Source organism: Sceloporus occidentalis, unplaced genomic scaffold, assembly GCF_023333645.1.
Source record: "Sceloporus occidentalis isolate IW3139 unplaced genomic scaffold, rSceOcc1.0.p SCAF_419, whole genome shotgun sequence".
Lineage (NCBI taxonomy): Eukaryota > Metazoa > Chordata > Lepidosauria > Squamata > Phrynosomatidae > Sceloporus > Sceloporus occidentalis.
Genome location: NW_028317399.1, coordinates 74,849 through 94,736, shown reverse-complemented (window position 1 = coordinate 94,736; position 19,888 = coordinate 74,849). Strand labels below are relative to the sequence as shown.

The following is a 19,888-nucleotide window of genomic DNA, read 5'->3' as shown; positions in this document are numbered from 1 at the left end:
TACTGTAAAAGTATTACAGCCGCAGCTGTATGATTTACTGACCCTTGGCCTTAAAGTTCTAGGACCAAATTTACCGCAAAAGTCTGTTACTGGATCTACCCTTTAACCCTCATATGTGAGAATTTGACAAGTCAAACCCCAATAATTCTCAAACAGATCCATACACTCTGACTTCTTATACACCCACTGAAATATTTAAAGAGAAAGCTATAGGACTCACCACACAGGAAAGCCACGGAGACCAAAAACTGAAGAAGCTTTATCCATCCCATGGCTACAGAGAATTAAAAAAGTAACAGGAAACATATTCATTATTATTATTATTATTATTATTATTATTATGGCACAAACACATTTTTATACATTTGCTTTATTTTAGCTCTTTCTAAAATGATATAATGACAACAACCAAAAAAGGTTGTTTCTGCAACTACTTTATGGGATGATTAAAAGGAAAAAATGTCCCTCCTCTTAGAAGTTTTCTTGAAGAAGATCATCCAATGTACTGTTTAGTGAAAGGCAGTTATCACCAGGTGTGATCGTGTCCAAATCTTTGAATGTGTCTTATTTTCCTGCAAATTATATGTGTCTATATATTGAATTTGTGCCACCGGTACTGGACTGGGGCTGAAAATTGACCCCGGCACTTAAAGGCCATGTATATCAATCACTTCACCAGGCATCTGTCTTGGTGTCTTTATGGATCAATCCATTCCATACTGGTACAGTAAACAGTTATGTATTGCAGGTCTAACATATATTTAGGCTATGATAAAGAGGGTGAGAAGGAGCTCTTTAGAAGATCAGGATCTCTGACAGATCAAACAATGCCTCCTAAGGAGCCCCTTGAGCCACCTTCTCAACCTTCCAGATTATGGCTCTACCTCCTCTTCCTCCTCTGGTCCCTCAAACTATTATATCTCACCTTCCCCAATCTTGATCTACATCTGCCTTCTTCAAGACCCTTTGAGTTAATAGAAGAAATTAAAAGAAAAACGAATATGACGAGAACTTTTTGAAGTTCAGTAAACAAAATAAACCTATATGATGTTGTTTGCAAATTAAAATATGCTAAAACCATACCCTAAATGTCTAGCATGATTAAGTATTAGGTAACAAGTTATCTCTTTAGTAGTAGCTCATTGAAAGAATGAGACGAGGCAGAGGGGATGAGTCATAAAAATTCATGGTCCAGTTCTGCCACCTATGAGTAAAATACCCCCTTACAGTTAAACCAAGTCTACAAAACATTTCCACTGATTATGAGCAAAAAAAGCACAAGTGAACAGCAGATTTCACTAATAAATACAATTCTAATACAAGCTGGAATGGAGAAAACCAAAGGAAATTAAATGATGATCTATCTGTACCTGTTCTTTGCGCTTGAATCACTTCTCCTGCAAATGTCAAGAGCAGGGATCTAATTTATTATATACCGGAGTCACAGCAGCTATTAGAGACTGAAACGCCTACAGGGGACATGTTTCCAAAATGAAAAAATAAAGCAAAAAAAAAAGGGATGGGTGCGGAGGAAAGGCATGGTAAAATTAAAGAATCTTAGATAAAACGTGGGCTATAATTAAACATAGGATACAATATGTATAACATATACATATATGTAATCAATAACTAGTTTATTATAATAATAATATATATAAATATATTTAACATTTATATTAATGATAATAATACTACTTCTAATAATGCTAATAATAATAATGCTAATAATATTAATAATAATAATAATAATAATGCTAATAATATGAATAATAATAATAATAGTTATCACAACAACATAGGCATAAATAGTAATATTAAATGCATTATACAATGTTGTAAGTTAAAATATATTTTAAAAAATGTTTACATGTTAAACAATTCATCTCTATTCTATTTTTATTTTTGGGGGGTTTTCCCCAAAGTTGGTATAGTGATGTAAAGTAAAAATGTTTTTTTTTGTTTGTTTGTTTTATTAAAACATTAAAAGAAAAAATTAACTGGGTTCACAGATAACTATACACGTTTTATTTCATCCATCATTTTGTACATAAAGTTTTTGTTTTCTTTTGATGGTTGACTGATGATATGAAGAGAACTGCTTTTAAGCTACTAAAGTATCCGGGTTCTGAAAGATCGGTGAGGCAATTGTTACAAGAATCAGGGTAAGGTCACCTAATAATACAATGAAAAATAATACATTGATATAATTATGCAATGAAGAATAGTCAGACACTCGAGGAACTCACTGGATAAACATTTTTAAAACATTGACCCAAGGAACCTACCAAGTCGACAGTCGATGGGTACATTGGGTCATATTTTTTCTACGGGTGGGGGGGGTCATAAGCTTGAAGCGATCAGTTAGTGCATTTTATTGGTTCTTATGTTCCAATACATCCTCTAGACTGTAAGCTCCTTTGAGCCGGGCCCTCCTCATCTGTTGTCTCTGTTAGTCAATTTGTTATGTTACATACTACTTGTTATGTCCTGTCTACCCATTGTACAGCGCTACAGAATTCGATGGCGCTATATAAAACAATAAATAATAATAATAATAATAATAATAATTGCTAAAAATAATTAGAACACAAAAAAGTATATCCAAGGTTTTTTAAAAATTATTCTCCATGTATGTATGGTTGTAAATGTCTACATAATGAAAAATGTATACTAACACAAAGCCGGACTGGCGATAATGGGGGCCGCGCTGGCACTTTAAGGCCAAGGGCCTGCTGATAACGTAAATGCAGGTAATGGCTAGATATGGCTGACCATATATACTGATGTAGCGTGTGGGGATATTTACTTATAGGGTATTTAAACTAAAAAAGCCATTTTATATTTTTTTAAATGATTGCAATGCGTAAGGTCCATTAGATCCACCCCCTTCTGTTTTTACATTGCTTTTTTTAATTTGTAGATTTCAACAAAAACAAACTACAATTTTTAAGTCTTTTTGTTTTCAGAATAGTTTTTAGCATTTGCTTTACATAACAATGGATTTAAGCCTCTTGTAGTCTGGGTTTTTTAAGAAATATTTTGTCCGGAGTTCAAAAATGGAAAATAAAATAATTATTCGATTAACAGGCAAAGTAAGTTGATGTAAAAAATGAAAATGTGATCCATGTCTTCTAGAACCGAGCTGTAGATGATGGTGATGTCGACGACCTCCTATACCATGTATTGTATTATGGATACGAACAAGTATTATGGATATGAAGAAGAAAGGATGGTCAACCTTTAACTCCGTAGCTGTTGTTGTCAAAGGGTACTAGTGTGGAATCTTAGGATGTGGAGAGTGTGGGTAGGAAGAGGTAACTGTTTTCTGCAATTTGGTGATAAGAGTCTGATACACTGGGAGGTAGTATTGTTCTGTTGAGGAACATGATATATGGTAGAGGGCATAGAACTGGACCATAAGTGTAGACTCAGGGTCAACTTCAGGATGTCTGCTTTAAATAACTGAAACCCCACCCATATCATACATATTAATGATATGTAGGTTAGGCTTTTGCCTTTTATGGTAAACCCAAAGATATTACAAGTGTGCCAGCCTTTAGTAGGAGTTTACTTATTTCTTTTGTTATCAATGTATATATAGTGTGTGAAAATGTAAAGCTGGCAGATTTGCCTGCTTTTGTGCAGATCTCCCTGCAGCTGCTTGTATCCAGAATAAACTTTTATGCATTCAAAGAAGTCTGGTGGTCAGCATAACGTTTGATTTCAACAACACTAGGGTACACAACAATTTAGATGACATCATCGATAACACCTCATCGAAAAACCTTGAGGATCCAGCCATAATCCTTGTAATTATGTGTTTTGAGTTTATGGTTATCAGATGATACAAGCAACTGCCGTTCTTTCCAAAAGGTTCTAGTTGACATTTTGTTTCCTAAATGCAAATATACCTTTTTTTTTTATTTCATAAAATGAAAAAAGAATTATTATAAAAGTTGACACATCTATGTGTTATGTATTATGGGTATTCGGGACGCTTGGTGGAACATTTTTTTTATTGAAAGTCTCGTTGTCTACAGTTGTGACTAAATGTCTTTGTTAGCTTAGTAATAGCCACTGACCAGTGCTTACCGATATTGCTGGTGAACTCAAACACATAAAGGTTTAGCATTTAAGAGAGTCTTCTCCTCTTGTTCAATGGTGGGATGTGATTGATTCTTAAGGCATCTATGTTGTTTGCTTCCTTTGATGGTGGTTCTTCTGCAGGATCTAGAACCTTGAGGCCATTCGTACCAGTGTCAGTCTATTGCTCTACTGTTTGTGGAAAGTCAAGCAAAATGAGAGTTTTATCCACCTCGTTTTTGAGTTGGGACACTTTGACCCAATCTTGACCCATTCCTATATATTATGTGGTATAACAAAAGGACGTATATCTGTGGTTGTGCCTCAAGGTGACTCTGAAACCACTGGTGGGCAAGTGATTAACAAGTAGGAAGGTAGTGGAGATACATTACTACCAACAAAGGCACAGATCAACGTACTCCACCAGCACATCTCAAAGGGGCACCAGGATGTTTAACTAGATTTTGCTCATTTATGGTTACAAAATACGAAAAGTAATAATAAACACAGATATAGTTATGTATTTTATTGCAATAAGGTATGCGTTTTCTAGGTAATGAAGTAAGATCTTGTTGCCACTACATCTTCTACAGTTTGACTATTTACAGGTATGAATTCCATTGAGGGGATTGAGAACTACAAATATAATCAAATGGTTTGGTATTGAAGTACAAAGCTTTTCAAGTTCTTCTAGCCTTCAGAAGCAGCAGCTGTGACATATACTTCTAAGCTTGCTGTGGATGCAGAATACATGATACAACCAGTAAGCAAGAGTGATGCTTCATGACTTTCATGAGTTATCTCGTTTTAAGATCATTGTACATTGTGTTACATAAAATCATTTTGATTTTGCATTTTTTTTTACAATTCCCTCTCCCAAAAAACAGAAAATAGTATAGCGGTCCTTTATGTGTCAGTCTGGGTGTCGGACTTTATAGGGGAAGACACATCTTGTTCATTTGCTTCATCACTGTTCATGTTTCACTGCCGGAGATAAAGACACGAGTTAACCTACAGAACAACCTTAAATGTAGAATAAATCATAAAAAAACCAACAACACTCATGGTAGGATGATGTAAAATCTCTTGGGATGTCAACTGTAAAGGTCTAAGTATAAAGGAAGACATGCATATTTCACTATGTTCTAGGGATATCGGGTCACTCACCAGTTAGAGAAGTCTGGTGCTCTCCAAGATGTCTTGAACTGTGCAATACTAGAAGCTGTCTTCTTATTAGGAGTCTGGAGGTCATTTGTGTGATTTCCGTCAAAGTTCCCGCACGCTCCACACAAAGCACCGGCCATCCCTTCTTTTGCACTTAGTATCAGATCGCCATTCGCACCTAATTCTATTTTCAAATCTTGGCCTATCCGAGCCTCAACCCAGGTGTCATTACCGCTTGCAGATAACAGGCCAGGCACCTCTACCGGAAGAGACGTTAACCGTCCATTCACCTAGATAAAGAGTAGAAAGATTACTCCTCTTCCAATGTTTTTTTTTTCTACCCTCTTCTTTACTTGGATCATTTGTTCAAAATGTCTTCCACTTCCTGTCTCCCAACCATTTTTCCCCAAAGGCTTTTCTTCTTTTGCCCCACAAAGGTGGTTACAATACATAATAGTATAATAGTATATTCCTTCTTTCCCAACATCACATTTTCTCTTTTCGCTCCGCAATATTCTGGTCTTTTTTTCATCACACTTTTTGGCCTACCTTCCCTCCAGTATTTCTAAATTCTCTTTATGTATATTTACTTTCCTGCTATACGTGTGAACGTGGTGGCCTGATGCTTTATAATGATGTTTCTACTGACTTCTCCCTCATATTACATATGTTTAGATTTTCGGCCACCGGAAATGGGCATATACCTATTTTGGAGGGTTTCAAAAAAACTTACCCAGGCTTTCTTGAATCTTGAGATGGTTACAAGGGAAACGCGACTAAAAATATGGACCCTGGCAACCAAAGACCCTCCTTTTTGGCATTTCTTAATATCTGCCAGGGCTCGGAACCATGAATCTGACGTACTATCGCACAGAGAGGTCACCTCGTAAAGACCAGATTGGAAAGGCCGCAGTAATAGGCCATCGAAAGAGGCAAACTTATTTGGCATAACCAGGCAGTCTCCTGGGTTTTTGTAACATTCTTGTAGTCCATTTTTTATCTCACATCGTTCAACCCTATGGCAAGACGCTGTTCCGCAGACCATGCCTCCAGCTTGGCACGTGCATCGCCTACTGCAATCGGAATTAACAAAAGACTGCCCAACCTGTAAAATATAACATGGTGAGACGCTGATATACTCTGACTGTGTAACATGACAATTACGGTGCGTATAACTAATACTAATACTATATGCATTGCATACTTAGCGCCTGTTTGTAGATACATAATGCAATATATATATATGTTATATATATATATATGGGACCTAAAATGTTTCTTAGAGTATGAAAAAGAAACTTACTCTTAGATATCTTCCTCTAAAAACACAACCGCATTTATTTACAGGGACACATCTATCGCCGTCAAAGAGATATCCGGAGTTGCACTCGCACCCCTCGAAGCATTGTTCCTGGCATCGAACTGGTGCCGTCATCACGGAGCAGGTTCTATCACATGAACTCGCGCAAAGTTTATAGTGGCTTCCTTCTGGACAGATATAAGCTAAAAGAAAGAAAGAAATTGTAAGGTTAAATGCAATGTCAAACTGCTTTTGGATGAAGTGCTTGAACCATGAAACCTTTTTGGAGGAATATTTCTAACCTGCATGTGACAGCATGCAATACTCTTTGCACTTTCGGGACCATATCTGGTCCTAAAGTATTACTTTTGATTCTATTTTTTAAAGTACCAGAAGAAGAAAGTAGTCCCTACTTTGTCCTTCGGGTTGGGGGAACTTTGAATTACAGTGTTGGTTGTTCCAACATTAAAAGTAGCTTTCTGATATTGAAGAGTTGGAAGTTATAGAGCATTTGGCCACTTGACCTTTTCAGCTCCCCTAAAAATGGGACCTATGTGTCTCATCTTTTTTTGCATTTAACCTGCTCTGTTGTGTGGCAGTCCATAATTCACATTTCGACAAATTAAAAATTTGAGCTTACAGCAAAATAATTGTGTTCTCCACTTGGAAATCATCACGCCAGCTGTTTGGCAGGCCGCTACGTAGGTCTGAAGACTCCTACACAGAATATCAGTCCTCCCTTCGGCAATGCAGGAGTCGAAAACACAGTATTTAAAGTATTGCTCTGGGTTGATGGTGGCGTGACATGCTTTAAAGGGTCCTTGTGGATCAGTGATCATGCCACAAGATGTTGGGGCATTGTAAAGATTATTTGCTGTTTCACTACATGTAGGAAACTGGTCTTCACAGCCTTCAATGCATTTTGAACCAACTGGGTTAGCTCTCCAGCCAGCAGCAAAATCAATAACGTTTTCCGTGACATTCATGTTGGGAAGCTGGAACTCATTTGCAACAACCCCATCGAAATCGCCACCAAGACCTCCGATTTTACCCTGGTAGGTACTTGGAACTTTGAGGCTCAGATAGAAGGCCGTGTCATAAAGAACCTTTAGGCCAAAGTCAACCTGTAAAATAATGTTATTTCCTTGTTGATTTATTGAGATGCCTCCATCCAGAAGAGTCAAGGGCATGTAGAGATACTCTCCATTAACCTGCGTGGGGAACAAGTACATATCATTTGAGAAGAAATTAAAACGATATACTTAGTTGGAGATCTTTTCTGTTTTTTGCTATATTTTTATCTGAAGTGGTATTCCAAGGGTTAGGGATCTGTAAAACAAATTACATGAACATACCTCTAGAATCGAGTCTGATAATGGGAGCTAGGCTGCTGTTGTGTACAAACTTATGTTTTACAAATTAATTTGTAGGTTCATAAAATAAGCATTAAAAGTGAAAACTGTTGTGTAAACTAACCTTTACTTTCCACTTTCTCCCTTTTTCAAAGGCTATGGTGTACCCATAAACATAAACGACCACCGTCTTCGTTACTGACATTTTTCCATTGTCATAGCTCTCGTTCTCCAGGACCACAGAAAAGTTTGCCACCGAGGGGTCATCTTTCACCACTTTTACTAAAGTGTAGTTTGATGTGCCTTGGAAGTCAAAGCGAAGGCCATCAAAGGAAGTATAGTGTCGGCCTCCTATTGCCAGTGATGTCCCGTATGTCTTTGGATGACAGCCGCGGATTCCATTGACCACTTTGCATTCTTCACCAGGTCCACACTGTGCATCGTGGCATTCGACATTTCCATTCTCCAGGCACTGACATTTTTCATTACAACGTTCTTCAGGGAAGAAAACTTCATTCTTTTGGTAATACTTTTCCTTGTAGACACAGCCGCACTGATCATCAGGGACACATTTATGGCCACTTTGAATGAAGCCATCGTCACAGGCACACATTTCCTTGCAGCGGAAGTCACACTTATCGATTGGTAAAGTACCCCTGCAAGTTGAAGGACAGCTATTTCCACACAACTCATAATGAGTATTTATTGGGCACTGAGAAGCTGAAAGTTAAGAAAAGGACATAGACATTATGGTATTGTGTCTTAGTATTAAATGTAATAAGTTAACAACAATAGTAACGTATCATATCCATCAAATTATCATTAAATTAACCTGTATCACTTGATCTTATATGCCTAACATCATCCTTTTAAGATCTGTTGGTGGTGAAATAAACCCTCCCATTGCTGAAAAGGCAGAAAGGATTACTAAGATTATAGAAAATTAAAGAATGAAACTTGGAAACCTACGGCAAAAATGTGACGACCTCCATTTTTGGACTTGGACTCCAGCCAACTGGCAGGCGAGGACATAAAGTTGGATAGCCGTACAGAAAGCCGATGGATGACCTTTGTATTGACATGTGTCAAAAACACAATCGTCGAAGTAAGGTTTTGGGTCTATGATGGAGAAACATTGGCTAAATGGCCCTCGGAACTTTGTGATGATGCCACAGAACTTCTCACTGTGATATGGTTGTTTCTGAGCATCTGAGCACTTAGGACATTGTCCCGTGCATTCTCGAGTGCATCCTGGGACACTGCCAACTTTCCAGCTGTCTGCAAAACCTACAGCATGTGTAGCTACTTTTCCGTTATTCATTATTAGGTCATCCTTGGGATTCTTGTTATTATTACCGCACAAGCCAGCAACAGCATTAGCATAAGTGCCCGGTACAGTTACTGTAGCATGGCTGTTCCAATCATAGGTCACAGTCACATTAAAGTCTGTTTTTATGATGCCGCGACCGCCGCTGATGAATGCCACAACTTTGTTAGTTTGGTCATTGAAAGGCAGCGAGCTAACAACTCCATTGATCTGAAGAGAGGAATAAAAATAATAAATTGCTATTATTTATGTGCTATGTTTATAGATATGTAAAAAGTTTTGTAATTTTAGGGTAATAAAATAATTAAGGCAATTGAGGTTTGGATTCCCATTTAAGGCATCCCAAGTGCTAAAAAGTAAAACTTTAAAGTATCACTCAAAAAATAACTTTATGTTATTTAACTTTATGGTAAATCTTCAGAGATCTGCTAACATTGTAGAAAAACTATGATCAAACCCTACTTTACAATCCCCTACCTCCCCTCAATAACTCTCTCTAACATTTTCCTTTATATCCATTATTACCAAACGCTGTGTGTGATACACACCAAAAGACGTTGTGGATAATCCATGTTGAGCTCTAGAACTTGGTCGTAGACATTTAAAGTGACAGTTTTGGTGTAAGACACCGCTTTGTTTCCACGTTTATTGTTCTGAACATTGACGGTGAACGGCTTTAGGGATGAGTGGCTGGAATTCACGCCAACTAACTGGTAAATACAGGTGCCCATGAAATCGAATCTCCTGCCATCAAATGTTGTGTAGTGAGGGTCTCCAAAGGCCGTGCACGTTGAGTAGCCAGCTAGGTAACAGCCACGGATGTTGTTGATTACCATACATTTTTCATCTAACTTGCAGTGTGTCTCTTTGCACACCACCATCTTTGAATTTGGATCACATTTGCAATGCATACGGCACTGATCATCGCCCCAAAACTCCTGGTCGTTTTTGTGGTAGACACCGTTGTATTTACAACCGCAGTCTGAAGCACGAATGCATTCTTTTTCATGGAGAACAAACCCAACGTTGCATTGGCAACCCTTTGCACATTGCTTATTGCAATGTTTTGGAGCCGTGGGATTCTCGCACGTAGCCGGACAAGCAGATGCACAGGCAATGAAACGGCTATTCATGGGACAAGGCTGATCTAAAATAAAGCATAGATACCTATGATTATAAATGCATGGTAATGGTCTATCAGTATTAGTCTTTTTTAACATTTACCAATATTAAACTCAACACGTGCTATTACAGTAGGCCTCTAGTCTTCATTTCATCAAACAGTGGCCGTGTTTCAAAATTGTTAATGTAATGGAACTGACCCAGTAACAATGCTCTCTGGCCATGGTTTATGGACTGAAATCCTTTGTAACATGCCTGATAAGGTCATGGATTGGGTTAAAATGATAGACGTGAATTCTTCTGTGTGGACTTCACTACCTACTCATTAAAGTAACTCCATCCTAGTGCTTCATCTGCATTGGAATCAAGTCATTGGGTCATTTATCCATAGCATTTGAGAGAGAGCAAAATGAAGGATGAGCTGAAGCTAAGCCAGATCATCTTATGAGGCTAGTGAGGAAGCTCTCCTAAGTCCATCTTGGCAAGCAGATGTCAAAGGGGAGATCGGGTTTATTGCTAGTTCAAATTTGGACTCTTAACATTAAGCCAATCCATCAATCTTGTTCAAGCATACATTATCCAGCCTACAGTCCAACTTAGCTACAAAAAATGAGTTTGACACGTGCTGATTAATTATCTTTATGCTTTAGGAGAAAACTGTTATCCATATGCACGGCTAGGTGTTACAAACTTATTGGGAGTAAAATTGTGGCAAATGGATGTGGCTTTGGCGTATTACCTAAACTCCATAGGTTACCCATAGCTGGGTGCTTTACACCTTCTTTCAAACCTTTTTTTTTTTTTTGGGACGTACCTATTGGAGAACACGAGACAGTACCGTTTTCTATGTGACATTGTTTATTACGCCCGCATGTAAATGGATCACAACGGTATCCATGAACTTCGTCACAGGTGCAGATGCTTTTGCAGTCATTGGAGATGACCTTCTGTGAATGCTGTGGGGGGAAATCAAACTACCTCGTTATTTAAATTTTAGACATCATGTTGCAATTATATTTGATAAGGAATAAGTATGTAAGTGTGTTATGATGATAAGGCCGAGCCTTGAGTTTGTACCAGTCATAGTAGGTGCCAAATGTCAGTCTTTTTCTGTATGAGTTTAGAGTCAAAAAGAATAAATATTTTTGATACATTTTAACTCCCTGAAACAGGGAGATTTGCATCTTGCTTTACCCATAAAATAAAAATTACCCATACCTGGTAGTATTTTCCATTGATGAAACAGCCACATTTTTTCTTTGACACGCACCGGTTTCCATCGTTGTAGTATCCCGACTCACACTCGCAGCCCTCAGAACAGTAATTGGGGCATTTTATAGACATTGCAATTCCAGGGCAAGTGGCTGTACAGACTTTGGCACATAGCTTGTAATGGCTGTTGGCCGGGCAACTTAGAACTAATTGAAGAAAGAAATAAAGAAGCGGAATTTATATTATTATAATTATTGCTTATTTATGTAGCACCTAGATATTCCCCTGCGGCGGTCTCCCTGTTGGGTGATCAGGTCCCCTGGTGTGCAGCTGCTCAATGGGTGCAGCACAACCTTTGTAGACTGCATTAAAAAGCGGTGAGCGCCTTTAATATTACATGGAGCTATGTAATATGATGTCATATCCTGGAGCTTTATGTCTTAAAGGCGTGCATCCTCTTTTAATCCTAGGTCAGGCCTAGGGAAGCTCCCAAAGGAAATACATTGTTACATTCGTCATAAATTAAAGAAAAAAAAATCACATAAAAACACTGTCATTGTCTTAAACATCCATATGTTCTCAATGAATATTGCTGTAAATACGTACATTTTGCAAGACATCTGTGGATGTTAATTTACAGCGTTACGAAATTCCATGTCAAACAAGTTAATATACCTGCAATTAATAATACATGCAAATAAAACTTAGACTTTAGCACCAAGGATTGTACTTACAGCAGAATTTGGAAGACCTCCAGTGTTGGATTTGGATCCCAGCTTCTTGGCAATCTTTGACGTAAGTACGGATATTATAGCAAAGAAGGTTTGCCTTAGTAGAAGAGTCTGCACACAGGTCATAGACACAGTTATTGAAATAGCTCTCGGGATTTACTATGTCATAACAAGCACTTAAAGGACCCCCCTTCTTCTTCAGGAAGCCGCAGTACTGTTCGGTCTTAAAGAGTCTCCTTTTGCTTTCGTCACATTTACATGTCTGTTTGGGACCTCCACAGTCGGAATGAACAGCGAGAAAGCCAGGAGTCGACACCTTCCATGACTCTCCAAACACGGAGGCGTCTGGAACCAACGTCTTGTCTGGACGTTGGAATTCGTCATTTTTATTTTGGTTGAAGTTACCGCACAGTCCTCCCAGGTGGCCGCTGTAGGTTCCCGGGACAGTGACAACCACATGATAAACCAGATCATAGCTGACTTTTAAGCCAAAGTCGGTTTGGATAAAGGAGCTTAGCCCGTGTTGGTAGGCTTGGATTTTTCCATTATCCAAGACTAATGGAAGGTTACTAAATATTCCATTGATCTATAATGAGTTTAAGGAATATGGTAAATATCTAGCGTAATGATTTATCTAACGATAAACTTCACCACAAGACGTTTAATAACTATGAGCCTACATAGATTGGCAAAAAGAAAAGGCTAAAAATAATGTTAACAATCACAAGAGTAAAAAAAATCTCCCCTTGTCTCCAAAATGGCCTCCAAAATGTACCTGCTAAATATCCTCTTATTACTTTTAAGAGACATATAAATGAAGATGTAGCTTACACCAATAAGTTTTATCACCTTAACAATATATTTTATTAAAATTTAATGTCACTACGCCTTCTTTTAAAATTAATACGACTTTAAGGACAGCCTCTGCTTTTAAAATGCTTCAGAAAATATATTATCTTACCTCATTATAAAGCATTTTGAGATAAATTATTTTTTTGTTATGTTCCTGTAACCTGGTTGTGTTATTATGTTATTTCAGAAAACCCTTAATACGAACCATTAATAGAAAATCATTATTTCTCATATTTAGTTTTTTTCTTATTTATTATTTTTTATAAATTTAAACAATGAAAAAAACATAACATATCCCAGATATTTTTAGTGATATATTTTCTTTCTTAATCATAGTACGATATATCAATATATCAAATCTTATGCATCTTATAATAACTTAATTTTCATTCAGATTTTTCATTTCAGTCTTGCTATATTTCTGATCATTTTCTTACCGTGATGACACCTTTATGTTTGTACTGAAGACTTAAGGTGTTGCCATAAACCTCCAAGGATACAGATTTTGTTACAGATACACAGCCGTTACCCCATTTTTCATTTCTCACACTGACAGCAAAGGGTGTTAATTTGGAATTTTCGGTGACGGTCTTGGCAAGTGTGTATCTACAGAATCCTTGGAAATCATAGGTGAGACCATCAAAAGTTTTGTAATGGGGATCCCCAGCTGCGGAGCAACTAGCGCTTGACACACAAAGAGCATCAGTGCACTCTATGACCCCATTTTCCATACACTTGCACTCTTGACCACATTTTCCACCCAAGAAAAATATTTCTCCGAGCTTGTAGTATCGGCCATTGCGGTTACATCCGCATTCCTCAAGAGGGACACATTTTCTACCGCTAAGGAGATAACCGTCATCACACACACAACCTCTTAAACATCCTGGGACGCATCCCAATGGAGGAGAAGACACGGGGCAAGTTGGAGGACATTCATGTCCACATGCTTTGAAGTGACTATGTTTCTCACAGCCTGGATCTATCAATAACATAAAGAAACAAATGTAACAGAAAAAACATTATGGAATAATGGAATAATAATGTAAACATGATTTACTAATGCTAAATGTATTCACTGTAGAACCAAAAAACTTACTGCAGAATTTCTCAGATCTCCATGGGTATATATTGCATGCCGCATCTTGACAAGCAATAGCATATGCGGTGATAACACTGCATCCGGTTTTCTCTTTGTGACTGTAACAGGCATCAAATATGCAGTCAGAGAAATAATCCTCCGGGTCTACGCATTTGTGACAATCACGGAATGGACCTTTCTTGTCCAAGATGACACTACATTCCTTATTGCCGGAATGGTGATGTTTTTTTAGTTCAAACAGCTTTGACTCAGAACAGTTTCCCTTAGCCTCATCAGAGCATTCAGGGTACCGTTCCACAACCCAACTTTTTCCAAAGCTGATGGGGCTGGCAACAACATCAGTGCCCTTCGTCGTAAAATCATTGGACTTGTCTCCATCAAAGTTCCCACATAGACCACAGACGGATCTTGAATATGAGTTTGGAACAGTCACAATGACATGATTTTCCCAATTAAAAGTAACTCGTAAATTGAAGCTCGTCTGGAGGACAACATAAAATCCATGCTGGTAGATAGACAACATGCCTAAGCCAACGACAAAGGGTAGGTTGGTCAATTCTCCATTCACCTAGATGCAAAATGACATTATGTGAGTTCATAACATGTTCCACATCACTCCAAGGGAATTTCAGAGCTATATCAGAATAAGTGCTTATATTGATTTTTGTCAATTCTTAAAATTCCATAGTTTCCAGAGTTCAGATTTCATTAAGAACAAGTGGGACATCTTACCTTAATGTGGTCTTTGTTCTGACTGTTGATCTCAATAGTGAAATTAAAAACTTTAATCTGCATTAAAATGGCATATGACACGGCTTTGTGGCCGCTATTCCGATTTTGAATATTAATTTGGAAGTCCTCCAAGTCATGTTTCTTTGTGCAGAGTGACGCAAACTGATACAGACACGTGCCTTGGAAATTGTATCTTGCCCCGTCAAAGGTTTTATAGTGGTGGTTTCCAAAAGTTGCGCAGGTACCAGAGGATAGAGAGTAACAGTCTTGGATCTGGTTGACCACTGTGCACTTCTCATTTCCCTTACAACCCGCTGACTTGCATTCTACCTTCTTGGTGGTTGCATTACAAATGCATTTTTTTGAGCAGTTGTCGTCACCCCAAAATGTTTCATTTTGGGCATACGCTCTGCCCTCGTAAACGCAGCCACAGCTGGACTTGGGAATACATTTACCTCCATCCAACACATAGCCATCTTTACACTCACATGATTCAACGCAATATTGCGTGCAGTTGTTGGGTACTGCGGCATCGTTGCAGGTTTTGGGGCATGGGTTTTCGCAAAGAGTGTACTTACTGTTCTCTGGGCACTGTAGGGCTATAAAACAACAAACAATGTTAAGATTTTATACTTTTTTGTTTGACTGTAGGAAATTGGAATACATTAAGAACATTGTTTATCCTATTTCAGTTGCTGAAATAATGTGTATATACTTAGTCTATTTTTCAGTTACTTCCTGTAAAGACCTATGAATTTTTTGTTACTTCCTGTATATATCTACTCTATTTCAGTTACTTCCTGTATATATCTACTGTATTTTTCAGTTACTTCCTGTAAAGACCTATGTATTTTTCAGTTACTTCCTGTAAATACCTAAGAATTTTTAGTTACTTCCTGTATATATTTACTGTCTTTTCAGTTACTTCCTGTAAATACCTATGAATTTTTAGTTACTTCCTGTATATATCTACTGTCTTTTCAGTTACTTCCTGTAAATACCTATGAATTTTCAGTCACTTCCTGTATATATCTACTGTATTTCACATAGTTCCTGTAAATACCTATGTATTTGTCAGTTACTTCCTGTATATATCTACTGTATTTTCGGTTACTTCCTGTGTACATCTATTTTCAGTTACTTCCTGTAAAGACCTATGTATTTTTTGCTACTTCCTGTATTCATCTACTGTATGTTTAGTTACTTAGTGAACTTATTTTTCAGTTACTTCCAGAATAAACCAGCTATATTTTCAGTTACTTGCTTTATGCATTTACTTTATCTTTCAGCTACTTCCTGTATATGCCTACCATATTTTCAGCTACTTCCTGTAACAATCACATTTTATAAAAAAAGTAGCTAATTTTACAAATATACAAAGATTTGAGAAGACTTGAGAAATGGCAGCTCAATGGATTATACCTAAAATAAAAAAGAATAACCAACAAAAATCTCCACTTACGACACTTAGCCAATTTTCGCCATTCTGCTATTGCAATCGCCTTTCTTTGACAAGCATCGGCATAATTCTTAAGGTTTTGGCACAAGAGCAGTTTGCTCTTTTCATTCATGCACAGGTCGTGCTCACAGTTTTTGACGTAGATTATTGGGTCGACCGCTTGATGACACTTATAAAAAGGGCCGTTTTCTTTAGAAATCAGTCCGCAGTGATCATTTTCTGAGTATTTTTTTATATGTTTGGAGTGACAGGGCTTACAGTGCCCGTTGCAGTCGTGCCAGCAGAATTTGCCACCCTTGTCCACGCTCCAGCTTTTTCCAAAGTCAACCACGCTACTCACTTTTGCCCCCGTTGGTGTGGCTTGGTCATCGGCAGAGTTTCCATTATAGTTGCCGCACAATCCGCAAACACTTCCAGAGTAGCTGCTGGCGAGGTATATTTTCAGGATAGAGAACCAATCATAATGCACCTTAAGACTGAAATCAGTGTCAATGACAACAAATCGGCCAGACTGATATATTTGAACCTGGCCACTTTTCAGATGAATAGGAAGGCGGCGGCGTTGGTAATCCACCTATTTAGAGAAAAATGAAAGAGATTGCAACAAAAGAGATTACAACAAAGATATAGGTCGGCATGATTTGTAAATATTATCCGTAACTTGTCATTTATGATACCAAACAATATCCGAAGTGTGGCATTCCGTCTGTAACTTATGCAAAAAGAAATTTACTCCATGGGGCTCAGGTATTTTGACAAGTGATTAAAATATCCTTAGGTCATACCCTGTGACTAAGAGAGAAGAATTATGAGATAGTGCCATATTGTAATCTGCTGCCTCTAAAACTCTACCAGTCAAAGGTCCAATGATGGAGAAGAAGAAGAGTCATTCCATTGGTGTCCAAGAAGGTTTCTATAGGACATTGGCCATTAGCTTTTGAGTATTCAACCCTACTTTGCTCCTCTCAAGTATTTTGTATATCTATGCATGCATTTTTGACACAGCAGGGGCAATATCTCCAGTTACGAGCAGTCACGATGAGACTGCTGATCTGTCCAGCAATAGCATTCTGTGATATAGGCCGCTATTGGCCTAGGAGAATGGATACCAATGTTGGAAAGGAACTACACAGAATGTTTATGATGGGCAATAACCTTTGTTAAATATTTTCAACGGTCTCAGCAGGTTTAGGTGGTCTCTTTAGTGGTTCAGATGAAAGCAATTATCTCAAAAATGGTAAGTGTATTGTTTTTGTCCCTTGAAGGAAACTGAGACAGTAGTAAATATATAACCATGTATTAAGATCAATTATTCACCCTACAATGTACATACATGCTCGATTACTTACTCTGACAAATCCATGCTCTTGTCTCATAATAGAAATAGTGAAACTATACACTTGTATGGTCACATAGCTGACAAACGAGACTTTAGAATTCCCTCGATTCTCGTTTTTAGCCTCGATATTGAAAGCTGGGAGTCCCTTGACATTCCCACATGTTTTAGAGAGAGTGTAAGTGCAGGTGCCCTGGAAGTCATAATGGTGGCCATCGAAGGTGCGATAGTGAGGGTCACCAACTGCCCAACACAAAGGCTCATCCTTGTTTTGTACACATTTGGGTTTTCCAGAAATTTCTTGGCATATTTCGTCTGCCTTACAATGTGCATTCTTGCAACGCTTAGATTTACTCCCTGAAAGGGGAAAGAAACAGACGAACATCGCACCATGATGAAAATAACAAAGTTCTACTAACTTTAAACTAAATGCTACTATTACAAAGGGCTAAGAAACAATAGCTAAGAAAAGTTCCCTGGGTTTTCACATTCTTATATATTGCCACATTGACTATTAGCCTCTTTAAGCAGCTTTTGGCATTAAAAACACCCTTTCCCTTTTTTTTGGTAGACTCCATCTTTTGTTAAATCAAAATGACAACAAATTGCTTACCGAAAATGTCGTCTAGCTTAACTCCACAAATTCCTTAAAAAAAACACAAGAAGAATTAAGTCAGGACAAGAAAATGAATTTAAAAAGCAATACATGTAATTATTTCCAGAAGGTATTGGAAGTTGGACAGAGCTAAAAACCCAAATAAACATGTGGTCAGGTTGGAGGAGGTAGACAGGTGAAGAGGAATGATAGAAGATATGAGAGGTAACATGGGCTCTCTTGACTAAATCTACTAGACAAACACCCTGACTCCTTATTATATAACCTGTGATAACCAATAGAATGTCTCAGTCTTAATAACCAAGCCTTACACTCTAGCTGATGCAGTTTGATTGAGTAAAAAAAAAATTTAGGTTTAGGTTTTTTTAAGAAAAAATGTACAAATATTAAATATGACACCTACCAGGCAGAAGAACCAAAGGAACCAAAAGATGAAGAAGTGTTGCAACACACATAGCTACCTGGAAGACAATTTAGAAGGTGGATACAATTTGCTACATTATAACAAGTCTTCCAAGGTACATTCATCTTTAGACTCAGCTGCTTAAATATCTTTTTAAGTGGCTTCCATGAATTTTTTATGTCCATCAGAAATTCTCTGACCAATGGAATCTATGCTCTTGCAAGAATTCCTGCTGATTTTAAAAAAAATATATTTTGCAATTTAATAAATATCCACCTACCTATCATGGATCTTATTAAGCTGGCGAGACACCCAAGTCTAAAAACACAACATATTCCACTTGATGATTATTATTATTCCACATTAATTATATTTACTCATGTAGTTACATGCTGAACATTACATATTCCTTTAATAAAATTAAGATACAGGACATTATCATGTCTTCTGTCTATCTGTTGGAGGTCAGGTTTAACACAAATAATACAATTCCATTTGTAAACACATTTAGAATCCAATCTTAGTCCCTGTGTTATTTTAGTTTTTCCGTGAAACAACTCAAAACGATATAATTTAATTTGTCAACTATTCCCACTTTTGTCTAGAAAAGCGTCCAACCTTTCAGAATAATATTGAGAAAATCTTTAAATGGGAATTAAGAGTCTTCAATATAATATAAATAATATTTAATAATATAAAAATATAATTATATATATGTATATATAAAAAATAAGGGTCTTCGATATATCCATTTATCTTTAAGAAAACATTGATTTAAAAGAAGATGCAGAAGAACAAAGATGCTGGAACGACATACAATACAATATCCTATTGTGTCTGAGTTAACTGAGCCGTCAGGGAACATGCGGATGAAAGTATTCTAATCAGACGCACATCTGATTAATGAAGGGCATTGAGTAATGAAGATGTGACCTACCTGTAAGCTGCCCTGGATATGACTAATTTAGGAGCTCCGTGCCTTTTATAGATACTAGCGAGGCTTTACAGCCAATAACTCTTGGAAACAAAGGAGGAGATCTATCCATAGAAAGAAAGGAACGAAGGAAAGAAAGGAAGAAATAAACTGAATGACAAAA

General features: G+C 37.4%; 1 protein-coding gene across 1 annotated transcript in view; it reads right to left on the bottom strand.

Annotated features, from left to right (window-relative positions):
- Positions 1–19,888, bottom strand: part of LOC149272781 (IgGFc-binding protein-like) — a 39,677-nt gene that overhangs the window by 16,227 nt on the left and 3,562 nt on the right. The window contains exons 2-18 of the mRNA XM_089506733.1: positions 18,386–18,418; positions 17,786–18,129; positions 16,440–17,010; positions 14,978–15,576; positions 14,243–14,813; positions 13,581–14,125; positions 12,295–12,877; positions 11,567–11,766; positions 11,163–11,304; positions 9,775–10,373; positions 9,256–9,436; positions 8,024–8,619; positions 7,269–7,758; positions 6,551–6,750; positions 5,981–6,352; positions 5,251–5,537; positions 4,093–4,100 (exon numbers count right to left, since the gene is read on the bottom strand). Of these exons, the coding sequence (XP_089362859.1) occupies positions 4,093–4,100; positions 5,251–5,537; positions 5,981–6,352; positions 6,551–6,750; positions 7,269–7,758; positions 8,024–8,619; positions 9,256–9,436; positions 9,775–10,373; positions 11,163–11,304; positions 11,567–11,766; positions 12,295–12,877; positions 13,581–14,125; positions 14,243–14,813; positions 14,978–15,576; positions 16,440–17,010; positions 17,786–18,129; positions 18,386–18,418 (6,321 nt within the window). The remainder of the gene's footprint in view (positions 1–4,092; positions 4,101–5,250; positions 5,538–5,980; positions 6,353–6,550; positions 6,751–7,268; positions 7,759–8,023; positions 8,620–9,255; positions 9,437–9,774; positions 10,374–11,162; positions 11,305–11,566; positions 11,767–12,294; positions 12,878–13,580; positions 14,126–14,242; positions 14,814–14,977; positions 15,577–16,439; positions 17,011–17,785; positions 18,130–18,385; positions 18,419–19,888) is intronic.